Genomic DNA, 10000 nt, shown 5'->3' with positions numbered 1-10000 from the left:
AATAAAGACAGAAATGAAAAATAAAAAAGTATATAAAGAATAATCAAAAGATGTCGCCTCCGACATGACCGAATCAAGATTACCTGTAGCTCCCCGATTCGAAAAATCCAATACTCTTACCGAATTATCGACATCAATAAATGGCTAAATTCCTCAGTGCTTATAAGTCTCAGGATCTGTCTTTAGAAATTATCTTTCAGGAACGCGACGCTTCTCTTGACGATACTGAATTGTCAGATCTTTTTTCATTGATATTAATGTCCCCCATCCCATAAGCAAAATCCATCGAAGGCTTTTGAACGGTTATGAGTTCAAATAGAACCTGATCTAACTTCATTAGATCCTGTGCTGAGCTGGTGGCATTTGATTTACTCAGCTTCAAGTGCTTTTCTCCAGAACATTGTTAGGTGAATAGAATCTCCTCTTCAACATTGAAGAGGTTGATCAGATTCTTCTCAGCAATATTATCATCCTCAATACGGCAACGCAAAGTCTATCATTCTTGCTGAAACCAACGCCAGACGATTTCATCCACCTGCGAAAGAGACCCTTAGCCTAAATGGGAATTTTATCTTTGAAGGCCCAAGAGACCCCAAAATTCTGTCTCTTTACTAACAAGTCGGTCTGGCATTTGTGATTAAAAACGTACGACGCGCGTTACCTTAACAATGGGGTTAAAAATGTCTCGAGATAGGGGACAGTCACTAGAAACTAATGACTCACATATCTCTGATATATTTCTCGAGTGGTCCCACGTGACAGCAATAAGCCACTGGAGATCTTTTCTTAATTAAAGATCAAGATGTAATACAACAGAGACTCACTTTTAGCGTAATAACCCCGTCACTGAGGCTGCGCTCTCTTTAGATCTGTCATTGTCTGTCATTGTCATTATCATTACTCATGTCACTGTCTGTTTCATTATCATTCCCATTGTCTTTAAATTCCACTGTCAATTTTAATATCATTGCTCCTGTCATAGTCACTGTCAATGTCAGTGTTACTGTCATCATCATTTTCATTGATATTATCATTGTAAATGTCATTGTCATTATCGTTGTCATTGTTATTGTTACTGTAACTGTCATTGTCATTACCATTGTCACTCATTTTCATCGTCATTATCACTGTCACTATAATTTTAATTCTCACTGTGCTGGTACCGATTTATCATTGTTAAAGCCATAGCTACTGGCAATTGGCTTTGATATTGAGTTTGCCTCTTTGACTCTTTCCATTCAGTGGTGAATGGATATGAGAAGGTCACTGAAGGTATCACAAGGGAATATATATATGCAGGATAGCATGATAAACATTATCTTTGCTCTGGGCACATCGCAACTATCTGCCAAATGATTCGTATAACAATTGTATAACAATTTGTAGTGTTCTCAGTGATTACCCTTTTAGCATAAGTTAAGTGATGTGGTAACTCATGAACAAGTTCAAATTATAACCCACTATCGGAAAAATCACTAACTGTGGTCCCGCTCTAGAGGACACAGTTAGTTGGTCAAAATATAGATCTCTCTCTGTAATTTTTACTCTTAATACACACTATAGTGGGTTACAGATGAACCTGTAAGTATACTTAAGAATTATGTTTTACTCGTACAAATATTTACCGAGTAGTAATCGAATATCTGTACAGTTATTTCTTAGTTCACATGCATAGCTACTTACCAGTTTTTGTATAAACAACAAATGGTGATAGTAATGCCATACCTGCATTACAAGCTGCCGTTCTCATAAATAACACAGTACTTCTACGTTTCCATTCATATTATCTGGTAGGAAATACCCATATACATGTGCTAGCATATATCTTTAATTTTGGTTACCAATTGAGTTGACTCATGTAGAAATAACTTAGTCATACACGCATACACACGTACACACACACACACACACACACACACACACACACACACACACACACACACACACACACACACACACACACACACACACACACACACACACACACACACACACACACACACACACACACGCAAACACATACACTTTTTCTTTAGTCTTTGGAAACAACTGTAATCAACATTGATACAGCCGGCGCACTACATAGACTTAAGTAACCAAGGCCCAATGAGGCGATCATCAGGTTTTCTCTCTCTCTCTCTCTCTCTCTCTCTCTTTCTCTCTCTCTCTCTCTCTCTCTCTCTCTCTCTCTCTCTCTCTCTCTCTCTCTCTCTCACACACACACACACACACACACACACACACACACACACACACACACACACACACACACACACACACACACACACACACACACACACACATCGAACTTTTGTATCTAATAACACATGTACAGCCATTTCAAGAACTATGAACAACCTCTGTGCATATTACATGGAGATACACTCACCAAGTTTTCGACGAACATCTGTATGCCCTGGAACCTGCACTCACGAGCCGCCCCGACGATGTAGGCGATGGAGCCGACGACCGTCATTCCCTCGCAAACAACGCGTATGTAGAACATCAACTCTGTCATGGGCGTGCCACCCACGTACGGCTCGGCTGTTATTGGCGGAGCGTAGTCAACGTGCGTGATCGACGGGCGTAGGTGTCGGACGTGGGATCGAGTTGTCGAGGTAAAAGGTGAGAAACTTTAGTCGGGAATATGGGGAGAAATGGATAATAGATTTCAGGAAAGATTTTTGCCAAAGGAGAAATTACAGAATTATATAACACCGGCTGTGAAGAATTGATGACATTACTAAGCAAATGGATCAGTGTTCAGGAATATGAATAAAAAGACAAGTATTTTTTTCGATTTTGCAAAGGGAGATTTGTTTAAGGAATTTTATGATGAACGTATATACCAAGAGCTCTTTCCCCCTTACCTGCGGGGTAGCCAAAGCCAAAAGGTATAATTCCACGCCCACCAATTTCATCCCCACTCCATTCCACCCCCATCCACCCCCTTCCCCCCTCCCCCCCTCATCTTGGCTCCTCCTGGATGACGGGTCATCCCTGCATCTCGCTCATCGCCAAAGAGGAATGGAAGTTTTCTCAAAGAAATAAAGAAGAAGAACGAGTCAGTTAAAACAATAAGAGGAAGGGCTAGCATGGGAAGATAAGACAGAAGCGAAAGAAGAGTAAAGGTTGAAAGAAAAAAAAGAATAAGAGGAAGTAAAGGAAATAGACAAAACAAGGATGGAAGGGTAAAGAGTGGATGGGAAATGGAAAGGAATGGACAGGATTGTCAGGTAGTGGAGTGGAGGAAGTTATATTAACTTTGTAGTAGGTCAGACGTAGCCAATGAATTGTTTAAGATCACTGTTGATAGAAAATACAGTAGGAATTGTAAGTGTTGAGCATTCTTCGTTGGCTGGAGATCAATCATAAAAGAGGGAGAGGAAGGGGAGTGGAAGGAAGTAGAAGGATGGGAATGGGAATGGGAATGGGATGGGATGCGGAGAATATGGGCGAGAAACGGCCAACTAAGAGGGATATTAGAGGGACATTGATAGGGGATGAAAATCAAGGGAAACGGAGAAGGCAAGGAAAGAAGAAAGGGGAATGGAAAGGAATGAAAGAGGAGAGAAGAGAAGAAAAGAGAAGAGAAGAGAAGAGAAGAGAAGAGGAGAGAAGAGAAGAAAAGAGAAGGGAAGAGAAGAGAAGAGAAGAGAAGAGAAGAGAGGAGAGGAGAAAAGAAGAAAAGAGAAGAGAAGAGGAAGGAAGAGAAGAGAAGAGAAGAGAAGAAAAGAGACGAGAAGAAAATAGGATAGAAGAGAAGAGAAGAGAAGAGAAGAAAGGAAAAAAAGAAGAAAAGAGAAGAGAAAAAGGTGAGAGACTGGAGTAACTGGATAGTTTTAAATACTTGAGAGCGAATGTAGCAGGAAAGGGAGGAGTGGGGGTGGAGGTAGAATGTAGATTGAGAGAAGCGAGTAAATCCTTTGGTGGATTAAAAAGTGTAATGAGAAATAGACATCTGGGAATGGATGCTAAGAGGAGGTTATATGAAGGAATGATTGTGCCAACAGCACTGTATGGGGCAGAAACATGGAACATAAGAGAGGAAGAGAGAAGGAGTTTGAATGTGTTTGAGATGAAATGTCTGAGAAGTATGATAGGGGTTACTAGGCTAGATAGAGTGAGAAATGAGGAGGTGAGGAGGAGAACATGGTGGAAAGGGAGCTGGGAGATAGGGTTGATGAAAGAGTATTAGGATGGTTTGGACACATGGAAAGAATGAGTGAAGAAAGATTAGTAAAAGAGGTGTGGAAGGCAGAGGTGGAAGGAGTGAATATGAGAGGGTGTCCTAGGATGAGATGGATGGATGGGGTGAAAGGGGCATTACAAAAGAGAAGAATGTCTGTTGAGGAAGGACGGGAGAGGACAGAAGATAGGGGTGAATGGAGAAGGGTTGTGTATGGATGATGCTGTGATGCATGAGGGGGAGTGGGTGGGGGATGGGGGGTGAGGAAGTATGCATGAGAAAAATATTGATGCAGCCCGATGGGATTTCTCCCCGTCTTCTTCTTTTCTGCATGAGGGGACGGAGAGGGGGGATCGCCGAATTTATGAAGCGGCCTTGCTGTGGATGTGCTATGTCTTGCCACATTGCTTCTGACCCAGGGCAGTGGACAGAATGCAGGAGGTGCCAAGATAAGAGGGAGGGAGGAAGATGGAATGGGTGTGAGTGGTTTCTATGCCTTTTTCTTTTTGGCTCCCCCACGTATAAGGGGGTAAAAGCCTTTGGTATATGTATGTATGTATGTATGTATGTACGTACGTATGTATATATATATATATATATATATATATATATATATAAATATATATATATATATATATGTATATATGTATATATATGTATACATATATGTATATATATATGTATATGTATATATATGTATATATATGTATATATATGTATATATATATATATATATATATATATATACATAATATGTATATGTCATAAGCCTTTTCCAAATACATAAGAGCCCAAAAATAGCCATTCCTGTACACGCTTAATTACATACGAGCATTTCTTTTGCATTTCAAATTTGAAGTTTACTAATACGTGTTATACAGGGCTGTTCGAAGGAATTTTTGTAGGGGGTCAAGAATGTTTGTAGTGGGGCAAGAATTTTGGTACGGGTGGGGGAAATTAAAGATATTAAACATATATGGTTAATGGTGTAGGGTTATATCAAGCTACACATTTCAAATTGACCGCATAAGTATGTATTTTCATTAGTCTACATGAGTTACATTTTGACTTATATTAACCATACACTGATATATCATAAGTTCTCACGAAAATTGTACCACCAACTGGTAACTTTTTGAGCACATCCTGGATTTCTGGGGGGATTGTGGGATTGGGGGCAATTGCTCACCTTTGCAATCCCCACCCCCCCATTCCGGACGCCTATGATGTTGTGCGAAGGATTCTGTTTAACGTCACGAACTCCCTCTATCAGGAGACTAGAACGGTGCCCCTTCCAGAGAACTTTGTAGAGTGGAATTTAATAACCCATACCCTTGGTCCAACTCGCTGGTGGCAAGGGGGTTCAAACTGTTGTCACCTCGACCTCCGCCGTAAGTAGCGACGCTTTAATCCGCGTGCATCCATGTGGGAAGGTGATAAAAAGTTGTTGGATTAGGCTCATGATAACAATACGTTCCACAATGTGAAAGAACTGTCATTTTTTTTTTTTTTTTTTTTTTTTTTTTTCTATGGATCGTCTTTCCAATGGAATGCTGAAGCACCTCAGTCGATGATAACATTTCGCAAAACGAAATTCAAATAAGGATCTATTCGACTGCAGGTTAGGTATGAAACTATAAACAAAAGCGTCATTCTCCAGATATCAGAAAATCATGAGTTGTAGAAGCCTATCGGGAACCTTCGAGAGAAAGAAGAGTAGTTCTGCTACAATCCTAGACTTCGTTCCATGGACCTGAATATTTCCATCAAATGCCAGCGCTTAAGACTACAAAGAACATTGGCCGTGGTTTTGCAATTTCCTGAGCTATTAAGTTCAAGCAATTTTCTATTCATAGCCAGCTTGGATGAATTTTCCTTTTATAAAAAGACCTTACCCAACTTATAAAAAATTATCAAATCTTGATATCAGATATCAATGGTATTTCCGAAAACCATTCATGTAAAAATCAAAACACCCAATAAATTAATATGTATATAAATATATATATATACAGTATATATATATATATATATATATATATATATATTATATATATGTATCATATATATATATTATATATACATATATGTATTATATATGTATATGAATTATATATATGTATATGAATTATATATATGTATATATATATATATACATATATATATATATATATATATATGTATATATATACATATATATATATATATACATACATACATATATATATATATATATATATATATATACACACATATATATATATATAAGACTGAACGTGGAAGAAGCAGACGAGTAATGGGAGAATTTCACGCTTTAACGTTTCGACCCGCAGGGTCTTGATCACAAAGCTAACAATTCAAACGTAACAGGATATTTTATACATGGACGGGTCATCTCATGGGACGCTTCGGAGAGCTTGTTATTTTATTTGCGTATTCTTTTATTATTAATAAGCTTGTGGCTTTTGCTAAACATATAAAGCCTTCTCTATGATTAATGTTGTTATTAGTGTTGATATATGCTGCCTCAATTGTCATTGTGGATAAACATGGCCACCTTCCAGACTGGAACAACACAATCGTATTTAATAAAGGATCATCCAAGAAACTAAGGAAGACAATTGAGGCAGCATATATCAACATTAATAACATTAATCACGTTAAAGCTTGAAATTCTCCCATTACTCCTCGTCTGCTTCTTCCACCTTCAGTCTTATTTGTCATAATATAGTCAATATATATATATATATATATATGTATATATATATGTATATATATGTATATATGTATATATATATGTATATATATATGTATATATATGTATATATATATATATATGTATGTATATATATATATATATATATATATATATATAAAATCTGATTAAAGTCAAGGTACAATTTTACTCTATGCTCGCACTCCATGTCTAAGCACCATTAACAATCCAAAACTTCTGAAGACAGAGATCGACCATTTACAAACAATGACTGGCCGGTTGCATCTTAGATTTTATTTTCTATTTTTAACAACAAAGAACATATGAATGAGAGTGTAAGTGACCATATGGCCTACACTAAGCAGTTCCATGTCCATTATCACCTATCATCTTATTTGTAAAGTTATCTAATCTCCTCTTGAAATAACTAATTGTTTCAGAGCTCACTACAGTTTTTGCCTATTTTCTTCTTAAACATAAATTCGTCCATAAACAAAGTATTATAAGCACTGGAAATCCTCTCTGAAATATTTTTGGAAAACGGACTAAAAAATATTAGAGTTTGACCCAGATTTCTTTGTTTCATTCCTTTAGTACTGCTCCATTTGTTTGCGGTCGTGAACACACCAATTATTGACGTGGACATGTAAATAAAATGTCTGATAGATGGACTTTCAGCCTATGATATAATTTTCTCATTTACAACGTATTTTGAGTTTAACCAGTAAAGGGAGTGTGTTTTGGGTCACCTTGGATGTATCGTAAAGGATGACGATTTTAGTTACACGAATGGTAATTTAGAACTTGATGTTGTTGTGGTTAAAATAGCGACTAATGATATGGTGGTGTAAATTTGAGAGTGGTGCCAATACTGATGGTGTTAACTACAATGATAATTGTGTTAATGACGTTGTTGGGTTAGAGGTGACGATGATGATGGTGATAGTGATGATGGTGATGATTGTGATGGTGATGATGGTAATGATAATGATAATGATAATGATAATGGTAATGGTAATAGTGATGTTAGTGGTAACAGTGATGGTGACGGTTATGGTAATGAAGCTAGTATTAGAAGCGCAGGTAATATTAGTAGCCAGAGTTAAAATAATGATGAGTGAATTTATAGCCATCATGATGACGATGCATCGCGTAACAATGATAAAGCCTCCGATGAAAATTTACAACGACTTTTCGCCGTGCACTGTCCACGACACGACGTCGTTCTCTCACATAACCACGCAACGACCACGTGTGAAAGCGTCCATAGACACCCATTGGTTATGTGAGAGAACGACGTCGTGTCGTGGACGACGTACGGCGAAAAGTCGATACGTGTGAAACGGGCATTATTAGAAGACTCACTCGAGTTCTTGAAAGGCGGGACCCTCCATAACGCGCAGTGGCAGGGGTTCGTCGCATTGGCCAAAGTCGAGCCATAGAGTCCAACAGCGGGAGCCGACGCAGGAAGCTTATGTGCGCGTATCCTGCAAGAAAACAACAGATCACCAATTCTTCATTCTATTAGAATAATTGTTTATTCACATACTTATCTGCTTATGCAAAGTAGACCAATTGGAAAAAGAAACTAACGAAGCAGAGCGCTTTCGTATATTACATCTTCAGTGCAAAAAGTACATGTACTTTTTGCACTGAAGATGTAATATACGAAAGCGCTCTGCTTCGTTAGTTTCTTTTTCCAAGTGGTCTACTTTGCATAAGTGAACACATGTACCCGTGTTCTCATTAGCATTATCTCCTTATGTATTCATCTCCAGCCCAACGCTTCCCAATCTTTTCTGAATCTAGTAGCAACCCCTGTGTCATGTCTAAGCAGTCCAGCACCCAGTCCAGCACCATTACTAGAAGGATAAAGGAAAGTGTATGTAGCTGTCACTTCCCGGCACCCCCTAGAATCTATTTCAGGATCCCCAGGTTGGGGAGCGCTGATCTAGGTTATATTTTTTCTCTCATGTGGTTGGTTACTGTGTGCGTATATTTATCTAACTGTATATTTATCTAACTGTATATTTATCTAACTGTATATTTGAGATGGGAGGGAGGAAGGAGGGTGGAGAGGAGTGGAATATATAGGAAATGGATTGGGTGGGAGTGGTTTCTATGCCTTTTTTTTGGCTACCCCCCATGTAGGGGGAAAAAGCCTTTGGTATATATATGTATGTATTGTATGTATATTTGTTGAGACATTCTGACAGGTTGACGTAAGCGGAGTAGGAAACACAGGAGTCTTAGTCTTGAGTTTATTCCTGACTAGTTTCTCAGGTATGCCTGCGAAATTAGTCAGGAATAAACTCAAGACTAAGACTCCTGTGTTTCCTACTCCGCTTACGTCAACCATTCCTTTGAAAAAGCATACCTGCGAAACTAGTCAGGAATAAACTCAAGACTAAGACTCCTGTGTTTCCTATTTCGCTAATGTCAACCATTTCTTTGAAAAAGCATACCTGCGAAACTAGTCAGGAATAAACTCAAGACTAAGACTCCTGTGTTTCTTACTCCGCTTACCCCTAACTGTATATATCTAATTGTAGTGTATCGGGTCGAAGCCGTGCTCATGAGGTTCCATTTCATTGTCTCTACTTATCAAACATTGATTTGAATTTGTTTGTGGTGTTTGCATGGATTATACTTTTAGCCAACTTATGCCTTCAGTCTACACTTCTATAAGGAAAACTATTCTTACTAACATCTCTCAAACATGTTTTCTTTTCGTTCTGTACAAGCAAATCTTTCATGTTTATACTTTTTCTCTGATCTAAACATCATTGTCATATCGCCTCTCATTCTTTGCTGTTCCAATGCAGGAGACTTTTTTTTTTTTTTTTTTAATCCTTACTTGTATGTTTTTTTCTTTCGGCTTGGGATTATCTCTATTTCGTTGGCTTATCATTCCTGGTGGTTGCTCCTGCATAGTTATACATATTCATACATGCAGAAAATCAAGGGAAAACAACAGAATTTAGACCGAGCGCTTTCGTCTATTCAGACATTTTCAAGGTGCATAAGAGAAACGAGTATACATATATACAAAAGCAGGGTGGGGTCAAAGAAATTGGAAACTTTCGTCGGGAAAT

At 38.1% G+C, this 10000-nt stretch overlaps 1 protein-coding gene across 1 annotated transcript in view; it reads right to left on the bottom strand.

The window, feature by feature from the left end:
- Nucleotides 1-10000, bottom strand: part of LOC143026009 (uncharacterized) — a 230937-nt gene that overhangs the window by 50301 nt on the left and 170636 nt on the right. Inside the window, exons 12-13 of the mRNA XM_076185997.1 lie at nt 8271-8392; nt 2390-2544 (exon numbers count right to left, since the gene is read on the bottom strand). Coding sequence (XP_076042112.1) covers nt 2390-2544; nt 8271-8392 — 277 coding nt within the window. The remainder of the gene's footprint in view (nt 1-2389; nt 2545-8270; nt 8393-10000) is intronic.

Source organism: Oratosquilla oratoria, chromosome 6, assembly GCF_046742065.1.
Source record: "Oratosquilla oratoria isolate Oo_2021 chromosome 6, ASM4674206v1, whole genome shotgun sequence".
Lineage (NCBI taxonomy): Eukaryota > Metazoa > Arthropoda > Malacostraca > Stomatopoda > Squillidae > Oratosquilla > Oratosquilla oratoria.
The sequence above is the reverse complement of the archived record's forward strand: the minus strand, read 5'-3'. Positions and strand labels throughout refer to the sequence as shown.